The 21,538-nt window shown below is 39.7% G+C and overlaps 1 protein-coding gene across 2 annotated transcripts in view; it reads left to right on the forward strand.

Annotated features, from left to right (window-relative positions):
* The window catches only part of OTC (ornithine transcarbamylase), a 91,623-nt gene that overhangs the window by 11,135 nt on the left and 58,950 nt on the right, over nt 1-21,538 (forward strand). Inside the window, exons 2-3 of one of the 2 annotated variants that reach the window (XM_057301046.1) lie at nt 5,590-5,688; nt 8,518-8,673. In XM_057301046.1, coding sequence (XP_057157029.1) covers nt 8,597-8,673 — 77 coding nt within the window. In that variant the 5' untranslated portion in view covers nt 5,590-5,688; nt 8,518-8,596. Of the gene's footprint in view, nt 1-5,589; nt 5,689-8,503; nt 8,674-21,538 lie in introns of those variants that run through there. The other variant, XM_003815381.5, reaches the window with a different exon arrangement.

Genomic DNA, 21,538 nt, shown 5'->3' on the forward strand with positions numbered 1-21,538 from the left:
GGATCACTTTAAGTTGATCAAATTGTTTCTTCTAAATAAATAATACATCCACACTTTGCCCCCTTCCTTTTTTTGTTTGTTTTTTGCAAACAAGATCAACCATGTTCATTTTTAAACAAGAGAAATTATAAACCAGGATATTCTTTGAAAAATTAGGTAGAAGGCAAAAAACCATCAGGGAATGCATAGAGTTTACGGAAAGTCTAGAGAGAAATACTTGGGCAAAGGTGAGAAACTAGGGAAGAGAGGCAGCAGGAAATTGGGTTAGGATGTTGCTGCTGACTTTGCTGAAGTCCACAACCACTGCTGGACCTAAACACCATGGCAAGGCCTTGCTAGCCACGGGACACAGTCAGCGTTATTGGTTGGTAAATCTCATCTCACTGCCTCTTTTACTTTAGTCCTTCAAGATCCAAAGCCCCAGGTGGGGAGCATTCCAGACTGGATCATGTGCCCATGACCTGGCTTAGCAGCGGGTGGAGAAAGGGAGTAATACTTTACACTAAGACTCACACAATGGGAACTAGTTGGGGGGCGGGTTCGGATGCCAGGCAATGAAAACTTATTTTGTCTGAATCAGTAGTAGAAAGTGCTTTCATTAGGAGTCCAGAAGTTGTTTTCTATTTCTCACTTCAACACTTGCTTTCTTTCTGTTTCTCCCACCTTTACCTAATCTTAAGGAAATCACTGTACCTTTCTGGTCCTCTGGAGGAGAGAGTTAAACTAAGATATTCAGGGCCCATCTGTATCTAATCCATCTATGTCTAATGCTCTATCATCTTAGACCTCTCACAAATCTAGTAAGGAAGGTACTATGCTTACATGAGGAGTTTAATAAATGCATACATAGTCCAAGATCGTTCCCTTTATCTAAGTGGTAGCTTTTTTTAAATGCTTATTTTAGGTTCAGAGGTACATGTTCAGGTTTGTTATATGGGTAAACTCCTGTCACAGGGGTTTGTTGTACAAATTATTTCACCACCTAGGTACTAAGCGTAGTACCCAATAGTTTTTTTTTTTTTTTGCTCCTCTCCCTCCTCCTACTAATGGGTAGTTTTAAATGATCATTTTGACCCAGTTTCTTATTGAATATGAAACTTTTACATATGTTAGATTCTACATATTTATGGAATTCCCCTATAATAGTTGATATTAAAGCATTTTTACCTTACTTACCCTTTAACGTTTTATGTTTATTTTAATGGACCCCTCAGTAACCACTCCACCCCAGTCCACAAAAGTTAAAATGCATATAAAAATCAAGGTGAACCTTAGGGAGAATGGTGATAAAGGAAGTTGATATTCTAGGAGACCTTAGGGTCTTATCAAGGTTGATGCATCAGTTTTACTTTAAATTTCTTATCTATCTAATTATTTCACCAGTTTGATTAAATGAAGCTAAAATTGGTATTGATGAAAAGAGAAAGCACAATCAAAAAAGCAGATAAGCAAATAATTGAACGCAAATAACTTTTAATTATACTCACTTAATAAAGTTAAGGAATAGTGTCAGGTGCCAACATCACTTTGTCAAATCAAAGGGCAGTGTTGGGATGAAAAAGAAGAAAATAGTACAGAATGTGTTGAAAATTGTGGTAAATTTCAAAATTGTGAAACACTATTGTATGAATTTGGTTGAAAATAACCCTGAATCCTAGGTCGAGAATATGTTCAGACCCTCCAATGAAAACCCCACTTTTTGCATCCCTCCACACATCTTATTACTTGTAAAATTCTACTAAAGTCCCCAAGCTTCCCCAGACCCAGAGAAATAAGTGGGTTTCCAGGAATGGCAGTTACATCTGGCAGGTTTAAAATGCTTTTCCACTTGAAATTATAATGGGAATATTAGCAAATAGCTTTAACTTTAAGTTGATCAAATAGTTTCTTCTAAACTAAAGAATACATTCACAGTTTGCTCCCTTCATTGTTTTTTTGGTTTTTTTTTTTTTTTTTTTGCAAACAAGATCAAGCATGTTTCTCTTTAAACAAGAGAAATTATAAACCAGGATATTATTTTTAAAATTAGGTAGAAGGCAAAAATGCTTATTTCCCACCCCCCATAGTATTTAATTTTTTGGTAGAATAATAACATATGTAAAACATTATGAAACAAATAAGAAGAATCAAAGTTATAATATGCAGATAATATGGTTCTTTAAAGTAAAAGTAAGGCCTCCTTTGTGCCCTCTTAATGAACGTTCCATTATAAATCTAACCACTCTTGTATCCTCTTATCACCATAGATTGGTTTTGTCAGTTTCTGATTTTTTTTCTTTTTTGAGACAGTGTCTTGCTCTGTCACCCAAGCTAGAGTACAGTGGCACGATCTCGACTCACTGCATCCTCTGCCTCCCGGGTTCAAGCAATTTTCCTGCCTCAGCCTTCTGAGTAGCTTGGATTACAGGTGCCTGCTACCATGCCCCACTAATTTTTTGTATTTTTAGTAGAGACAGGGTTTTACCATGTTGGCCAGGCAGGTTTTGAACTCCTGACCTCAAGTGATCCGCCTGCCTCGGCCTCCCAAAGTGCTAGAACTACAGGTGTGAACCACTGCGCCCAGCCAGTTTCTGAATTTTCTGTAAATGAAAAACACACTTTTTTATATCCAGTTTTTTCACTCAATGTTATGTCTGTGAAATTGTTCATATTGTTTTGCTCCCTTCCTAACCCAAAATTATCTGGATTATTTATTCTCTCTGTCTAGTTTCCTATTGCCATGATGCACATAAGAAAAAATACCTCGTAGTAATATAAACTAAGCAATACATACAGAAGATGATATGTGAACAACATATGCATTGGAGAAAAAGAGTATGGGGGTGGGGAGGTTTCAGTGACATTATTAGACACTGAAGATGATGTGTTATTTTCATATGGATTTTGAAAAATGTATCACTGATGTCTCTAGAGTCATTCTGTGTTCAAGTGATTGGGGGAACCTACTTTAGAAAATGACTGAGTTGTTTCCATGTCCCCTGTTGCTTTGAATAAACAGACTGTAATTGTAAATTTTAACTGGCAAAAAGAGTAGTGGCCATGGTAGCGAAGGGATTTTATGATCCATTTTTATTATGCATCTTCATTACACCGGAAGGCAATAATCACTCTTGGCATTTATAGAGTCTTTTGTATTTTTGAAGTACTTAACAGTCATTTATTGTTTTATCTTATTTTCATCTTAAATGGGATATGTTGGTTAGCATAACAGGGTCACAGAAGGACAATAAAAGATTAGAAACTTGTAATGTTAGACAGTTGTACTGAGGGAGAACAAAGTTCCTGGCTTTCACATTATTTAGGCAAAAAGAGAAAAGAAGAAAGAAGAAAACACATCATAGGTCTTCAGTAAGAAGCACTGTTTCCTTTTTATTTTCCACTAGTTTAGACGACAAGAGTGTGATTTCTTTGTTTGTTGTTTTTTGTCTTTTTTTATTCTTTATTTTATTGTATTTAAATTTATTATTTTCTTAAATTTCACTTTTTTTTTTTTTTTTTAATGGAGATGGTGTCTCGCTCTGTCGCCCAGGCTGGAGAGCAGTGGCACTATCTCGGCTCACTGCAACCTCTGCCTCCCGGGTTCAAGCAATTCTCCTGCCTCAGCCTCTCGATGCATAGCTGGGATTACAGGTGTCCGCCACCATGCCTGGCTAATTTTTGTATTTTTAGTAGAGCCGGGGTTTCACCACGTTGGTCAGGCTAGTCTCGAACTCCTGACCTCGTGATCCGCCCGCCTCAAAGTGCTGGGATTACAGGCGTGAGCCACCATGCCCAGCCTGAATTTCACTTTTAATACAGCTCTGGAGTGTGGTGGGGGTATGAAAGAAAGACGGACACCTCAACACTTTTATTTGTAGGAAAGTGATTAGAATAAGCCAAGAACTGAGCCAGGGATGGGGCCTCTCACCACATGTGCCAATGGTAGTAGTTAACAAAAGCTAACATTTATTGAACACTGAGCTAGGTACTGTGCTACAGTACTCTCTATTCATTATTACATTTCATACTCACAACAAAGCTATGAGTAGGAGCTGCTAGTACTGCTTGCCAGATGATTCGCTTACTTCTTAATGGTAATACATTGCATAACAATGAAGGTGACCTGGAAATCCATGAACTCCTTGGTTCCCTGGAAGAAATGGTGAACTCCAGTTGAAAAATTCTGGAGGAATAAATCAATAATGGTGAATATGTAGCACCTATGACCTAGGCTCCAAACACTCAACAAAGCCCCATGAAAAGGGCTTGTTTCTCTTCAATCTTGAAGACAGGATTCCCATGGTCTATCTTCCAGACCCTAAATAGGTCCCATCTTTACAGGCCACAGAGTTGTTACCAGTGGAGCAGCCTTGAGAGAAGAAGGCTGTGTTTAATCATTAGCTTAAGGTGAGGGCAGAGCCCCTGCTTAGTAGATATAGCCCAATAAAGCAATCAATAGCAGGTCAAGAGCACCTCCCAAGTAGGGTCTGAAGAGAGGCACCAACTACAAAGATGGTTTCAAGTTTCACCAAAAAGTAGAAATGGGCAGAGAAGGCATTCACCAAGCAGTGACTTTTGAAGCCATCCAAGACACGTTTCCTGGGCTCAAGGGGAGAATATTGCCATGAAAATTATTACTGGGACAGTGCTCCTAGACCAAACCCTGGTCAGTAGAAAGCAATGAAAATGATCTCATGGGATCCCCATCACTCAGGCCCTGGGAGTGTCTGGTAGTCACAGGGAGCATTAGGGCTGATTGTTGAGACACTTGTGAACTTTGAACCTCTGTGATTTCCCTGTTTGCTCTGTGCCTGATAGCTTTCAGTCTGCTAACAAATCTCCTTTATGCAGTTTAACCTCTGTACTTCCAATGGAGAGGAATTGGAATCAGCCTATGGGAGAAGAGATAGCTCTAGGATTCTGTGTGGGAACTTGAAGAGATAAAAGGGCATCCTTGAAAGAGAACCTCGTGCTTTGCATCTCAACTGCCTCTGACACAAGGTTGGGTCATTAACCATATTTATTTACCCCTTTCTTACTTCATAAATTGTGTTGTGCATTTCCTAATCTTGTCTTCTGTGCAGAAATTTACCAGATCACAAAATAAAAAGAACCAGGTATGGAAACTTGAGACTTTTGTCCATATCTAAGCTCAAAAAATTCTGGATTCTGCTTAAAATCAATAACTTTCAGGGCAAATGATTAACAGAATAATGATTTCAATGGAAATGTGGTCTATATGACAAGAGAGAAGCGAGATTATACTTGAATTTGATGATTGGCATTTCACACTCTGTTCAGAATTTTAGCCTTTATGAAGGACCCTGTCTACCTTCTTCAAATGCCTCAATTGAAAGGGTATGGCAGGAAAAGGGATGGAGAGGGGGTCAGAGATAATCCTCACTGATTTCACAATTTCCCCTAGGGCCCACCTGTTTGAATAAATACCTAGTGGTTATGTAGCAAGAAAACACCCCTGAATCAATATTTTTAGACAAACTACCATTACCATTACCATCTGTTAATTAGAAAGTAACTTCCCAGCTCCAGAACTGTAAGCCAAATCAACTTTTCTTTATAAATTACCCAGTCTGTGGTATTCTGTTACAGCAACACAAAATGGACAAAGCCACCCACACAAAGAGTGAGGAATATGAGAAGTTTATCCTCAAGAAGACAGCAGTGGGTATTTGCGTTAAGAAGTGGCAGGTATGTAGGGGAAGACCGAATGCCAAGGGGATATAAACAAGACACAGACACTCATAGTTTTTTGTTTTCATAGCGTGCTTTGTGGTGGTGGGGCTTCATTTCAATGGCCAATGATGGAATGTATTTTTCCAGTTATATATCATTTGTTTTTACCCTACACACTCTATTTGTTCCTTCCTTTAGGTCTACTCACAGGTTCCTTTTTTTGCTACAATATTCTTTGTAGCTCCCTCCAGTTTTGACTATTTTCTGATTCTTGCAATTCATCAAAAATCAGTGCCACCTTTTTCAGGAACCCCATCTAATCCCCACCCCCTGATGATAGAAGTTAGAAGAGGGTCACGTCAAGCTGGAGGTCTCCTGTGGCTTGAAGCAAGGGAGCAGGTAACAAGCCCCTCCACCTGGTTAAGATGTTTGGGGTCAGAGAGCAGAGACAGAAATTGTATTCTGGAGTCATTCCAAATGGTGAATATTGGAAGGAACTCATCATTCCTGTTTTATCACTCTGTCTCTCAGAACCCACACAGCACAGAGGATTGGCTTATGATGGCTGCACAATTGTTGATGGTGGCAGAGAAAAATGGATGAATGAAAGGCTAGGTGAACAAAGAGAACTAGATAGGTAGCGAAACAAGAGAGTTAAAATTGAATTAGAGGAATCATGGGGTCAACAAGAGCCCCTGGATGAATTCTGAGGATGAACATCAAAGCCTGTAAAGTAAAACAGACTCCACATGTGACATAATCAGCAGAAGCTGGGTAGTTGAAATCTACCCCTCAACAAGTTCATTGAGATGCCCTGCCTTTTGAGATTCAGTGAAATTGCTTTTAACTTCATCCCACTTGTGATGCAGCTCCCCTTTTCCAATCCCTCTGGGAGTTATTGGTATCTTAACTTTTTTTTAGTTCCCTCTGGCTTTGAGCTCCTGCATCTGTAGCATTAGGAGGGTTTGTGAGTTGCTTTGGCATCTCAGAAATGCTGCCTGTACTCTCTAGCATGGAACTGCAGACACTTCTTGATTTCTCCCCAAGCATTACCAATATGAGTTGTGTGTATGGCTAGCACAGTTCAGTGAAGATATGGGGTCAAGCTATGGGCTTTATATTAGCCTGTGGTTTGGCCTCATCTCCCTCAGGCTCCATGCAAACATTCAATTTCACTCCTGTATTATGTGGAGCGCTTTTGCTCTCTGAAACCTATTCAATAACTGGCCTTGTTTGCCTCTTCAAAGATGCTTTATTATGTTTTCAAATTCACTCTCTCCCTTCTCACCTCTGTACCTTTGCAAGCAGTTGCTTCTGCCTGGAATATCCTTTCCAGAATGGAAGATTTGGTAGAGGTTGGGAAATGTCAGTCTTTCCCCTCACTTTATCTCACATCATTCTCTGTAAGTAGAAGGAAATGGTGACAATATTTATTTCTCTACTAGTATTAATTATGACATCACAAACATCTCGGCTCCTGAGGTGGCCATAGTTGGTCTTTAAATAACAATTTTGGTATTCCACAAACTTCTGGAAAATATTTACTTGGGTTTGCTAAAGTCATATAAATTGACCAGAAGAGACAGCCCTACCCCTGCCCCTCCTCTCCTTCCTCCTACCCTTCCTACCTTAGAGGGCTCCCGCTTCTTCGAAGCCAGACAACTTTGTCTGGACCTCTCCTATGGGCTTGTATTATGGATATTTGTTTATAAATCATACCACCTTTACTGAACTGTGAACTCTGCAAAGATGATGTCATCTTCCCTCTCTGAAACTTCAGTGCAGCCCGGTATCTGATACAGAATTGACTTTGAATCACCTGATTTCTAACTGAGGATAAATGAATAAATGTGAAGTTGCAGATGGCCCCTTAGTGATCTGAATAGGCTGCTAGGGGAAGAGCATATGGTATCCCCACTTCCCACTTGTACTGACTGTGGGGTGCTGTTAGAATCAATAGGCAACTATTTCTTTTCTTTTTCTTTCTTTCTTTCTTTTTTTTGAGACAGTGTCTCACTCTGTCACCCAGGCTGGAGTACAGTGGTGCAATCTGGGCTCACTGCAACCTCTATCTCCTGGGTTCAAGCGACTCTCATGCCTCAGCCTCCCAAATAGCTGGGATTACAGGTGTGCACCACCACGTCTAGCTAATTTTTGTATTTTTAGTGGAGACAGGGATTCACCATGTTGGCCAGGCTGGTCTCGAACTCCTGGGCTCAAATGATCCACCCGCCTCAGCCTCCCAAAGTGCTGGGATTATAGGCGTGAGCCACCGTGCCCGGCCAGCAATTATTTCTTTATTGAAGACTTATGTGCAAGGCACAAAGGGAGCTCCAGGACTGAGATATTTTTACTATACCTTCTCTATCGTCTTGCACCCCCAAAATAGCTTCCAGGGCACTTCTTTCTATTTGTTTTTGTGGAAAGACTGGCAATTAGAGGTAGAAAAGTGAAATAAATGGAAATAGTACTACTCAAGGCTGTCACATCTACATCTGTGTTTTTGCAGTGCCAATTTGCATTTTCTGAGTGAGTTACTTCTACTCACCTTCACAGCAGCCAGTACTGCAGTGCCTTGCATATATTATATCCTCAATGAGTACTTGTCAATTGATTTTGTACATGCGTGTGACAGTATAAATATATTATGAAAAATGAGGAGGCCAGGCAATAAAAGAGTCAGGATTTCTTCCAAAAAAAAAAATACACAGCGGTGGAGCTTGGCATAAAGTTCAAATGCTCCTGCACCCTGCCCTGCAGTATCTCTAACCAGGGGACTTTGATAAGGAAGCTGAAGGGTGATATTACCTTTGCTCCCTCACTGCAACTGAACACATTTCTTAGTTTTTAGGTGGCCCCCGCTGGCTAACTTGCTGTGGAGTTTTCAAGGGCATAGAATCATCCTTTACACAATTAAAAGAAGATGCTGTTTAATCTGAGGATCCTGTTAAACAATGCAGCTTTTAGAAATGGTCACAACTTCATGGTTCGAAATTTTCGGTAAGTGATGGTCAGAGACTTGGGTTTGATTTAGGAATCATGGTGATGCATAAAACTATATTCTGCAGTAAGGCCTCTTTCTGCAGAATGTAGTGCCACGCTCTGCTTTACTCTTATTTGAGACAGCTGCCTCTAATTCCAGCAAAGCTTTCATTTCTCAGTCCTTCTGTAATCAGATTTCACCGTGTGCTGTAGGGGAAGCCACCCATGGCAGGTATAACAGACTAAACGTTCTTGACATCTTTCGTTTGTGTACATTCTAAACGAGCAAGTGGCTGAAGGAAATTAGGGGAAGTAATTTACACAGGGCCTTCAGCTTGTATTTGGGCTTGCTATAAAACAATATATCACTCTAAGATGTTGAGACTAATCAGTTCTTTTGAAAAAACAGACTCCAAGTAGCAACTAATAAATACTGACAAAGCTGCTGCAAAGAAGCCTTATATGTGATGGGGATAACGACATTTTTAAATAAAATACAAGTTTGAAAACCATCCCTGAAATTCTTGCTGGCATGTGCAAAGCAGGCTGTCTCCAATGAATTCATTATAAAAGTTTACATCCTGCTTACAACCATTGTGCATGTGGTTGAAGATGGCATGGAGTGTGTCTGTGGGGAAGGGAAAGGGGAAGGGAACAGGGGAGATGAGTTAGCTGGGTAAACAAGGCCATCAGGTGGAGACATCACTACCAGAAAGCTTCTAGAACAGTTTCATGTTAATAATGAGACAGAATTTCTTCAGAGCCTCTTTATAACCTAAAGCAACCTTCCCGACTTCCTTAAGGAAGAAGCTTTTGGTCTGAAGTTTTCTTTTATTATTAGTAAGTGGACCTGTGATAGTGGCCCTGGGCATCCCTTCTCTGGAGCAGCTGACAGTTCTAGGTTCTCTGGACTCCACCATTAGCACTACTTCTTTAGTGAATATAAGGCTCTCAGAAGTCAGAATGATACCGTAAATAATATTGTAAATTAAGCCCATGATATTAGATCTAGTTGAGACCTCAGAGCCATGAAATAATGCCTTCTCTTATTTTATTTTGGGAGGCAATGTGATTTTTATTTCTTAAACAGCTCAAATATTCAATTGAAATTGTTTCACTTCTCTTAAGTATAAGGTAAAAAAAGCCCAGAATGATTGTGGGGTTTACCAATTAGTGCCAGAGTTAGATCAGATAACAATCTGGAGAAAAGTCTAAAGAACTAGGTTCAAGGCCTAGCACCACCCTTGCTGGCTATATGACCTTGAACAAGTCACTAAACTTTTCTGCAATGTTGTTTCACCTATAAAATGGAAAAAAGGATAATACCTGTTCTGCCTACATTACAGGGTGGTTCAATCATTCCTTCAACAAATATTAATTGAACATCTACTTTGTGCCATGCCCTATCAAGGAGTTGGAGATACGGTGGTAAATAACGTAAAAATATACTTCACTCCAGCTACATGAATTCATAGTCTAGTGATAATCAGTGAGATAATGTATATGAAACCTAAAAAGTGACAGACCAATGTTCATTATTTATTTTAGTATTCCATTACACTGAGTTACATCAGATAAAAATGTGATGAAATTTTATTCTATAGCTTTTTAACAAGGAATCATCACTGAGTTGAAAACACCCAACTGAATGAATAATCAAAGCCTGGAACTTAAACTTATACTGTTCTTTGAAAATTACAATGATAATTGATTTTTAAAATAATTATTATGGATTAAATTTTGCAAGTAAAACCTCCTCCAAACAGTTGAACTTTTTTTTTTTTGTATTTACTAATACACTACTGTCTATATCCAGTAGCCAGACTACATTTCTGAAAATCCTGGTGAGCTATTTCTCACAGCGAATGGGGGCTGGCACAAAAGTATGGCTAAATCGGCCCAAATCCAAACTTTCTATTTGAAAGTGTGAAAGCCTCGAGTCACCCATGTTGTTAGAAACTCAATAGTGTGAATCTCTATTGAAAAATGAGATAATGTTGAAATGGTTTCGACATGCATTCTCACGTGGCATAGGTATTTTTCTTTCCTACTGTATTGGTTAGTTGCACTACCTGTCAGCTAGATAAATTCAGAATTTCTGGTCTCCAATAAGACTTATAACCTTTGACAAAGCCCTCAACAACAGGGAAAAACTCCCTGTCAACTCTGCCTGTTCTATATTTTTGCTTTGATTTTCAGCCTTTCACAGGGATTCGAGTTATTTTTTTCTCCCACATCTCTTGGGAAAGGTGGAGGGCCCTTGTTATGTAACATATCACGTGAGTTTACTACTCCAGAATAATAGGAAATATGTGGTTAGAATTTGATGGTGCCACAAAATAGGAATCGCAGTTTTGAAGTGAGTGGTCATATTGCCATGGACATGATAAAATAATAGCTTAAGTGAGGCTGAAGCCATCCACACAGCCCCTGGATCAATCACTTTTAGTCAGTTAAATTTTTTTTTAACAAGATCGATAGGATCAGAAACCAAGACTGCTGAAAACACCCAATTCACAGGCTTTCCATGTCGTAAACAAGGCTCTAAAGCCTTGCTGTGTTTGGATAATAGAGAATATTCTATGATTTGTTGCCTATTAGGGAAACCACTTAAAGCTTTTTAAGAAACCACTAAAAAAAAAAATCTATTTCTTTATCAGAAAAGACCAATTTGTAAGTGCAGTTCAATTTCATCTCACAAATAGAAATTTCTTCAGAGAATATTGAGCTAAGCTACTCAATTCTGTGGAGGTTATGGATTGGAGCCAGAGGTGACGAGTTTTCAGGTGTTTCATTCCAGACCTCTGTAAGGGCTCACATAACTCATTATGCTCCCTTCGTCTCTCATACATGCCCATCCATACACACGTGGACATCCAGACAACGTGATTATAAGACGTTCATGTTCTCACACAGAGGAGAGAAACCAGTGCACTTTGATTATTCACAATGTCGAAACTTAAAATGAATGCTTTTTAAAAACATCACTTCAGCTGGGTGCAGTGGCTCATGCTTGTAATCCCTGCACTTTGGGAGGCCGAGGTGGGTGGATCACCTGAGGTCAGGAGTTCCAGACCAGTTTGGCCAGCATGGCAAAACCCTGTCCCTGTTAAAAATACAAAAAAAGAAAAAGAATTAGCTGGGCCTGGCGGCATGCACCTGTAGTCCCAGCTACTCAGGAGGCTGAGGCAGAAGAATTGCTTGAACCTGGGAGGCGGAGGTTGCAGTGAGCCGAGATCGCGCCAATGCACTCCAGCCACCTGGGTGACAGAGCGAGACTCTGTCTCAAAAAAAAAAAAAAAAAAAATCACTTCACTTCAGAAAACCATACAAGAGATGGGACCAAAAGTTGAATGGGGTCATGATGTTTTCCTTGGCCAACAGTGGAATTTGTTTCCTAGTTTATTTTTAGTAATTGAGTAACTTAACCTAGATAAAATAAGCCACTGATTTTTGATAGTTTCAGCTTTCCAGATCTTTAATAGTAGGTCTGCAGAAAGCTAGCCTTCATCTGAATTCTTCAATTTTCAGATGAGAAGTTTCACAATTTTAGAATATTAATGATCTAAGGTATCTTAGAAACTACTAGTCACTCAGTGCTCAATAATAATGTTGTAGAAAAAACTGAGTTCTTTTCACACGACCAGGAAAGTTTAGGCTCACAGACACTTTGAAGGGTGAGGGGGAGCGGAATTTATTGAGTGAAAAGGAAAAAAACTCAGCAAAGCCAGAGGGGTTCCTGTTAACAGGCCCCCGTCTCACAGACTGAATGCCAGGTTACCACACAGGAACAGGAGAGACCTAGCTCCTCCCCACTCCAAAAGGTGCAGTGCGAACTTCCCCAAGGCCCCACCCTGTCCTCCCAGTGTGCAGGTGGGCATTATTCAGAAAGAATCAGTCGGGGGAGTGGGGGGAAAGGGCGGGCCTCATCCGGGACAGGCAGTCCTGTTCATCAGCCTACAGGCTGTTTTAGGCTTGAACGTGGGGTTTCGCTGGGGGTCGCGGGGTTGGGGGCCCTTGGCTGCCTCCTGTCTCTATCAATAATTTATATCACATATGGGTATGTGGCAACGGTGAGGAGGGTTTCAAGTAAACTTTTATTAATACATTATTATTGTTATTGTTAATAAGCATAAATTTGGAAAAAATTTGTGAGTTTTTTTTCACATCAGTGGGATCACTGCAAAGTTTTTTTTTGTGTGTGAAAATACAGCTCCTTTCTTTTGCATGCTTCTAATATGCCTTTTTGAGAAGGAAAGAAAGGGATAGAATTAAAGTTAGGCCACTGAAAATTCATGTGGCTCCAGTTTACAAACTTCATGAGTGTGGGGGAAGACATAGACAAAGAGAATCGCTAATTTCGTTCACTTTATTAAATTTTCAGGTGAAGAATTGAGGCTCGAGATGGCAAATAACCTTCCCAAGGCCATTGTTTATTCCTAAATCTGGGCTGAACTAGGACTACAATTCAAATATTTAAAGGCACTGCTCTTTTCATTTCATTGCTTGTATTACTTTGATCCCTTCCAATTGATCAAGCTGGCCAATCTACCTTTGCCTAATATCCTTTTTTAGGTACAGCCAGAATATCTCAGTAAAGAAAAAAAACATACACAAGAAAATATGCCTTAGCTCTTGCATTAATGCAAGGCTAAACAAACATAAAAATCTCAGCCATAAGGCCCATTGGCCCCCTCTTATGTCTCCAGAAGTTAAAGTCTTTATCTCAAATTGTCCATGGGGATCAGAGTATCATTTAACACTGAATTTTTTCCTACTCTGGCAAAATCAGTTTCTGACTGACCACATTTTACTCAAATCAAGCACTTTCTCTTCCAATAAAATACAATTATACCAGGGAATACATCCAAGTCTCTCCCACCCCCCAGTTTACCAGAGTTGGAAAATGCAGACACTAGCAATGAAAGGCTTCATTCTGCAAGTAGCAAATACTCTTCCATTTTGTAGCTAGGAAGATATTTGGGTAAAGTTAATACAAGGATCTCTTATTACCTTGGCTTAGCTTCTTAGCACTCAGTGATTTGGGGTTAAGAAATCTCTGTAATTATTTTTTCAAGGAATAAAATGAATATAAGGAACTAGACTTGCCTTTTTCAAGGGCTCTGGCTCTGACCAGACTGCAGTGACAGTTTTGATGGAATATTTGTACGTGCTTCTCATTGTTTCCCACAACATTGTATCCTCCCTCTTATGTGCAGCCTGAATAATAATAATGTGGTTTATGTCTGGTGTACCAAGGAGATTTCTTGTTTACTCTGATTTACTTCTTGTACACTTTGGTACAAAAAAAGCAAGCATTTTACAGGAGACTCGAATAATGCATTTGGCCCTGGTTCTGGTGCTTGTGAACCAGAGCAGGCTGCCTCCTATTGAAGAATGAGGTCTCTAGGGGGAACTTAATAGCCATTGATGCCAGCAGTCTTACCTGGCTAATTCAAGCGTGGCTTTATCACCCAAAAGCAAGAAAATGCTTGCTACAGACCAGAAAAAAAAAAGGAGGCCTGTGTCAGAACTGTTTTAATGTGGTACAATTGTGGAACTCTTCTAATTTTTATGTAGCTTAGGAAAGAGGTGTGGCAACTCCATTTTGGAGCCAAGGGGAGGTCTATGAGGAGACAGTAAACAGGATAGGAATTTAAACTGGGACCATTGTATTTGCTTTCCTTCCAGTGATAAATTTCCCTGGTTAGTTCTTGATATCTATGAAAAACAGCTCTTTTTCCCAAGCTAACATTTCCTGCCCCACCTCCTGGATGGAATTGAGAAAGGTGGTGACTACTCTAATGATTTTTCAGTGGTATAAACAGCATAACCCCCCCTCACTAGCTGTGGTGGAATTTTTTTTTTTTTTTTGAGATGAAGTCTTGCTCTGTCACCCAGGCTGGAGTGCAACGGCGCGATCTCAGCTCACCAGAACCTCTGCTTCCAGAGTTCAAGTGATTCTCCTGCCTCAGCCTCCCGAGTAGCTGGGATTACAGACGTCTGCCACCATGCCCAGCTAATTTTTGCATTTTTAGTAGAGATGAGGTTTCACCATGTTGGTCAGGCTGGTCTCAAACTCCTGACCTCAGGTGATCCACCTGCCTCAGCCTCCCAAAATGCTGGGATTACAAGCATGAGCCACCGCACCCGGCCAGCTGTGGTGCAATTTTAAAAGATCTAGTTAATCACTCAAGCCCTCAGATGCTGGTATGACCAGATATATAGCATCTACCTCTCTACCGCTTTTGTCCCCAAGAACCCTGACAACTTATTCTGTCCAAAAGGAGTTTGTGGCAAGAAAGAACCAAAGTATCAGTGTAGTCCACTATTACTGTACTTCCATTTCAGCCTTCATGGTGGTATGAGCAAACATTGGCCCTATAAGGTATACTTGCCAGTTTTCCAGGTTTTGGCCCTTGACTCATAGTGCTGTGCTTAGGATCCAAGATTAGTCCACTCTTGTTTCACATACATATGTCCAGTCATTGTTCCCAGTAGTGCAAATACTATACCAGAGTGGTGGGGTTCTAGGGGATTTCAGCTTTAGCAACACACTAGGCCACAGTCAATTATCCTCCATGATTTTCAGGCCTTGTGTTCAGCCTGGGCCATACCCTATATTTGCTCTTCCCTCAACATAAATTTTGTCTTTTTTTTTTTTTTTTTTTCTGAGATGGAGTTTCCCTCTTGTTGCCCAGGCTGGAGTGCAATGGCACCATCTTGGCTCACTGCAACCTCTGCCTCCCAGGTTCAAGTGATTCTCCTGCCTCAGCCTCCCGAATAGCTGGGATTATAGGCCCTCACCACCATGCCCAGCTAATTTTTTGTATTTTTAGTAGAGACGGGGTTTCATCATATTGGTCAGGCTGGTCTCGAACTCCTGACGTCAGGTGATCTGCCCGCCTCAGCCTCCCAAAGTGCTGGGATTACAGGCATGAGCCACCGCACCCGGCTGAAGTGATGTTTTTTAAAAGGCATTCATTTTAAGTTTTGACATTGTGAATAATCAAAGTGCACTGTTTTCTCTCCTCCGTGCCTGGCCTATGTCTTTTCTTATCATCAGAACTTGGTCAGGATGTTGAAAATCCATCATGACAAATCTTTCAATATTCATCCCAGAAATCTGCTGGGAATTAATTCTTTCTTTCTTTTTTTTTTTTGTTTTTGAGGCAGAGTTTCGCTCTTGTCACCCAGGCTAGAGTGCAATGGTGCGATCTCAGCTTACTGCAACCTCTGCCTCCCGGGTTTCAGCGATTCTCCTGCCCCAGCCTCCCAAGGAGTAGCTGGGATTACAGATGCCTGCCACCACGCCCGGCTAATTTTTATATTTTTAGTAGAGACGGGATTTCACCATGTTGGCCAGGCTGGTCTAGAACTCCTGACCTCAAGTGATCCGCCCGCCTCGTCCTCCCAAAGTGCTGGGATTACAGGTGTGAGCCACTATGCCGTGCCTGAATTCTTTCTTATACAAATTGATTTACTTTTGCCCTAATGACCTACTATCATTTATTCATTTACTTAAGAAATATTTATTGAATGACTACTACATTCCAAGCACTGTACTAAGCACTGGGTATATATTAGTGAATAAAATAGGAAAGGTCCCTGCTATTTGTGGATCATATGTAATACAGTGAGAAGAGTAAAAGTAGCAATAAATAAACACATAAATATATATTAAAATTGTGATAATTATTACAAACAAAATGAAGGTAAAGTGAAGACTACTTAGACAGTAGAGTCAGGAAAGGAATCTCTTAGGAAGTGATATTTAAGCTTACAGCCTGAGAATGAGAAGGAGCCAGCTTTGAGAGTTGAGGGGAGAGTGTTCTGGACAAAGGGAATGGTATATCCGAGTCCTGTGATGGGAAAGCTTTTGGAGTACAGGCAGCCCCTCCTTTGCGATATCCCAATGTGCACAAATTTCAATTACCACAGTTTAGTTAATAACACTAGGCCACTATGAACACAGTTCAAATTTCAGTCAACATGGCATATTAATTATGAGTAATTCATAAAGCAAAACTTCATTGCTAACTCTTCAGTCTACAAATCACCATGTAAATAACACATACACAGTACATCATGGTCAGTGACCAATTACATCACTTCTTTCAAAGTCTGTTGGTGATTGGTCACTGTGCATCTGTCATTCAGTTTGCATACAGACAGCAAAGAGTATATAGCTGTGCTGTCTCCTCTTCTCCCAGTGATAAACCCACGGGCATTTTACAAAAATGGATAATGACAGTGCAGTACATGAAAGTGCAGCAGAGAAATAAAAAGTGACTTTGGGAGGCTGAGGCGGGTGGATCACCTGAGGTCAGGAGTTCAAGACCAGCCTGGTCAACATGGTGAAACTCCGTTTCTACTAAAAAACACAAAAATTAGCCAGGCGTGGTGGCAGACGCTTGTAATCCCAGCTACTCAGGAGGCTTAGGCAGGAGAATCGCTTGAACCTGGGAGACAGATGTTGCAGTGAGCTGAGATTGCGCCGCTGCGCTCCAGCCTGGGCGACAGAGCGAGACTCCGTTAAAAAAAAAAAAATACTGATAGCAGTGGAAGTTAAATTTGGATTGAATGTAAATCGAGTTATGGAAGAAACAGCTGACTATGTGATTGTTACCCTGCTGCTGTTTGAGAGGCTGTAGATATACAGCCAGAGGAACTTAGTGAAGACAAAGTTATTGACATAACTGCAGAAAGTGGTTGTGACAAAAAGGATGAAGATGTCCCAGGGGAAGTAACACCAGCAAAACACTTCACATTAAAGGAACTCTCACAGATATTACACAGTGTTCAAAGTGCAAAGGAAAATGTTGAAAGTTTATCCAAACTTAGAAAGAATTATGACAGTTTACCAAAACATAGAAAAGATGCTTGCTCTATATCATAAGTTCTATGATGAGAAAGCAAGCACTGTTCAAATTACTCTTGATAGAGTTTTTACAAGGAAATAAAGCACTATAATTCTCAATGCTTCTAATGTTTTAAACTACATTGTACTAAAAAATACAACAGTTTTACTATTTTTCACTTCCCTACACATTTACAACTGACAATAAAAGTTTTTAATGTTCTGACAATTTTTTAAAAGTCACAGAATGATTACAATTTTCCCACTAAATATTAAGGTTACTTTACATGGCTTCAGATTTAATGGCTATTCACAGTCCCACACACTACCATGCAAATTAAAAACTGCCTGTGTTTAAAAAAAAAACAGTTTTGGAGGACATTATGCTAAGTGAAATAAGCCATGAAGGACAAATACTATATGATTTCACTTATATAAGAATCAAAAATAGCCAAACTCATAGATTCTAATTTAAAACATCAGACAATACTGGTTGTCAGAAGTTGGGAGTGGGGGAAAAGGGGAGTTTTTCTATGGATCTAAACTTTCGATTATTCTAGATGAATAAATTCTAGAGATCTGCTGTGCAACATAGTGCCTATAGTTAACAATATGGTGTCGTGCAGTTCAAAATTTGTTAGGAGACTAGATCTCATGTTAAGTGATCTTACTGCAAAACCAAACAGCAAACAAAAACACAAAGGGGCACAAGGAAACTCTGGGGTGGGGGAAGGTTATCTGCTAACATTTATTGGAGATGTGATTCAAGGGCAGCAAGAGTGAGGGCAGCATTATCAGCTGCTGCCATGGAAAGTCTAGAGTCAGAAAGGGAGATTTTTCCAATCACTTGTAGTCCAAGGGAAAAATATTGAAATAAAGTTTCTGTTCTATATACATTTGAAAATCAAAGGCCTTGACAAAAAGGAAAGCTTCAAGCAGGATGTTTGTGTGTTCTTTCTACCTTTATATTCAAATCTTCTGTCAGTGGAGAAATAGAAACAGCAGCATCTCACAATGCAAACCCACAGCAGAACATTAACCCTAACCCTAACTACAAGCTTAATTTCACTTCCAACTTAGAAACTTCTAAGTATGTAGGACAAAAGTTGAGGAAGCCCCAGAAACTTGTTACTTTCTCCAGTCTGTCTTCTATTGGGGATAATAAGAACTGGAAGCTGGAGCTTTTGGAGTAGTAAAAGGTAAGGTATTGTTGGTCCTCCTCTTTCCTGTTTCCTTTTATGGAAATTGGGGAGAAAAAATTTAGTCCTTTGCAAAATTTTCATTTCCACTTCTATTTCTCTGAGATTCAACAAGAACAACACAATTCTAAGATCTATGACATTCTCTTAAATAAAGCTTGTAGCCTTGTGAGCATTCAGAAGTAAGAGGATACAACAAAATCCCGCAGAGGCTGAGAATAGGGGATGATATTGAATCCTTTAAGTATAGCAGTTTGGAGACTCAGCTTTTGTGGGCTCCAAAATAACCAGGAGTCTGAGCTTGAACTCAAGACAAAAAATTGAGGGCCTCAAAATTAGTTCATGAGTGGTTTTTCCTGTGGTTGATGGATGTGAGTTCAGCAGCTATAGTGATGTTTCTCAAATTCCTTGAAACAGAGGGAGTGGGGTTTTCCAGCAAAGTATTATTCCCCTTTTAAAATAATATTAGAGGAAGTCTTAAGCCAAGGAATATTAATGTGTTATTGTAAGACATGTAGTCAAGAAGGTTTATCTTCTGTAATTTTATGTTGCTTGGATCTTATTCCAGAAGAAAAATATTTTCAAATCTGCCCCAACTGTGAATTGAGAAAGATTAAGCTGCCGTGCCTTCATTTCAGGCCACATATGCAAATCTGTTTTATAATCCCCAGAAGAAGATTTCAGTTGACCCTGAAAAATGCATGACTGTTAGTCAGTGTTTACTCCTTAACATTATCAGTACTTAGTATTCCAAGTGTTGCTTAATATTATCACTAATTAATATTATCAGAAGAAAACACATAACCAAAATTTGTACGTAAATACAAATTTTCTGCCTAAATGCCTTGCTTCCAAAGTTATCAAATTGCTGACTATGATGGAGATCTTGGGCACAGTTGTATAAGCATTTTACTAGGATTTCAGTAGAAGGAAGAAAATGAAGGGCTGTCTAGAAACTGCTTTAGCCAGCAAAATGTCTTTGTATATCTACAAACTTATTTTTAAAATATTTGGTTCTTTGCCGGGCGTGGTGGCTCACGTGCTGTAATTCCAGCAGGTTGGGAGGCTGAGGTGGTTGGATCACCTCAGGTCAGGAGTTCAAGACCAGCCTGGCCAACATGGTGAAACCCTGTCTCTACCAAAAATACAAAAATTAGCTGGGCGTGGTGGCACATGCCTGTAGTCCCAGCTACTCGGGAGGCTGAGGCAGGAAAATGTCCTGAAACTGGGAGGCAGAGGTTGCAGTGAGCCGAGATCACACCACTGCACTCCAGCCTGGGTGACAGAGTGAAACTCCATCTGAAAAAATAAATAAATAAATAAATATAATAAAATATTTGGTTCTTCTTAGTCTAAACTTTTTAAATTTTTATTTTCGTGTATGTTTTGTTATGTACATAATCTATTAGTATAGCAGCACATATAAACAAATAAAACATACATTATGAATCCATGTTTAAAAGTTTTTACTGTTAGAGGTACGTAATAAAAAGTTGAGGACCACTGCTTTAAAGAAATTTCCATTTGGAGAGCCCATGACTCACATATTTTTAAAAGTCAAAGACAATAATACATCTTTGAAATAGCAATGTTAACTAAAATTTTGTTTCTACATATAAGCTGAAAACAGTAATTTCTATTTGTAGTTGAATATGTCATCAATGTCTTAGATTAAATCAGTCAATTGGCTGGGTGCAGTGGCTCACACCTGTAATCCCAGCACTTTGGGAGGTTGAGGTGGGCAGATCACTTGTGCTCAGGAGTTCGAGATCAGCATGGCCAACATGATGAAACCCCGTCTCTACTAAAAATACAAAAATTAGCCAGGTGTGGTGGCAGGTGCCTGTAATCCCAGCTACTCAGGAGGCTGAGGCACAAGAATTGCTTCAACCCAGGAGGTGGAGGCTGCAATGAGCCGAGATCATGTCACTGTACTCCAGCCTGGGCAACAGAGCAAGACTCCATCTCAAAAAAAAAAAAATATCAGTCAATCAACCAATTAGCCAACCAACTGACAAACTCTTAATCCTTATGGAAATTCTCTTCCCTACTAACTAGACCTCTGAAGGGCTCAGTCTCACAAAATGTCTACCAAAAAATATCTATTCACCCACTGAACATTAAATGAACCAATCAACTCTGCAAGAAACATATGTAGTGCAATATTCACTTGTCTAAGTTACTGACATCATGCAGTGGAAACAACAAATTGAGTGAATTTGTGCTTTTCCCACCTATAAGCTTATCACCATTGCAAAAAGACCTCCATAAATCCCAACAGATGATTAACTCTTCATCCCAAGTAGCACAGGCTCTCTTGTTAGGTTAGAATTAAAGCATGATCATTTTGTGACAGTTATTTTACTTCTAGTAAAATTAATGTTTAGTACACGTGGTGAACCACAATTTGCCTTTGGCTATTTATAATTTCGAATGGTAGAAAATACCAATTATTGTTAAACACAGATAACACTAGGAATGATGAGAGAAAGATGATGTCCATTTTATAGAATGATTACCGCAAATAACAATTATTGTCATCACAATATAACAAAATGTTAAAATTGATCTTTTTCGGTTTTGGTTTCTGTCCAGGCCCAGTAGGTACTGATTCTTCCCTCATTCTAAAGAGATGCTAGACCACTAAAAATGGAATTGCAAAGGAAATAGACAAAATTCAGTTTGGAATCCCTTGGTTACCACCTTCAGCTTATAAAATGTGTTGCAGAAACCAAGAGAGGGGTTGGAAATTAGAAGATAATTTATAGAGAGTGTTTCTATTGTGTATCATGTGCCTCCTCCCCCATGAAGGGGATACTCTTCC

The sequence above is a fragment of the Pan paniscus genome, chromosome X, assembly GCF_029289425.2.
Source record: "Pan paniscus chromosome X, NHGRI_mPanPan1-v2.0_pri, whole genome shotgun sequence".
Taxonomy (NCBI): domain Eukaryota; kingdom Metazoa; phylum Chordata; class Mammalia; order Primates; family Hominidae; genus Pan; species Pan paniscus.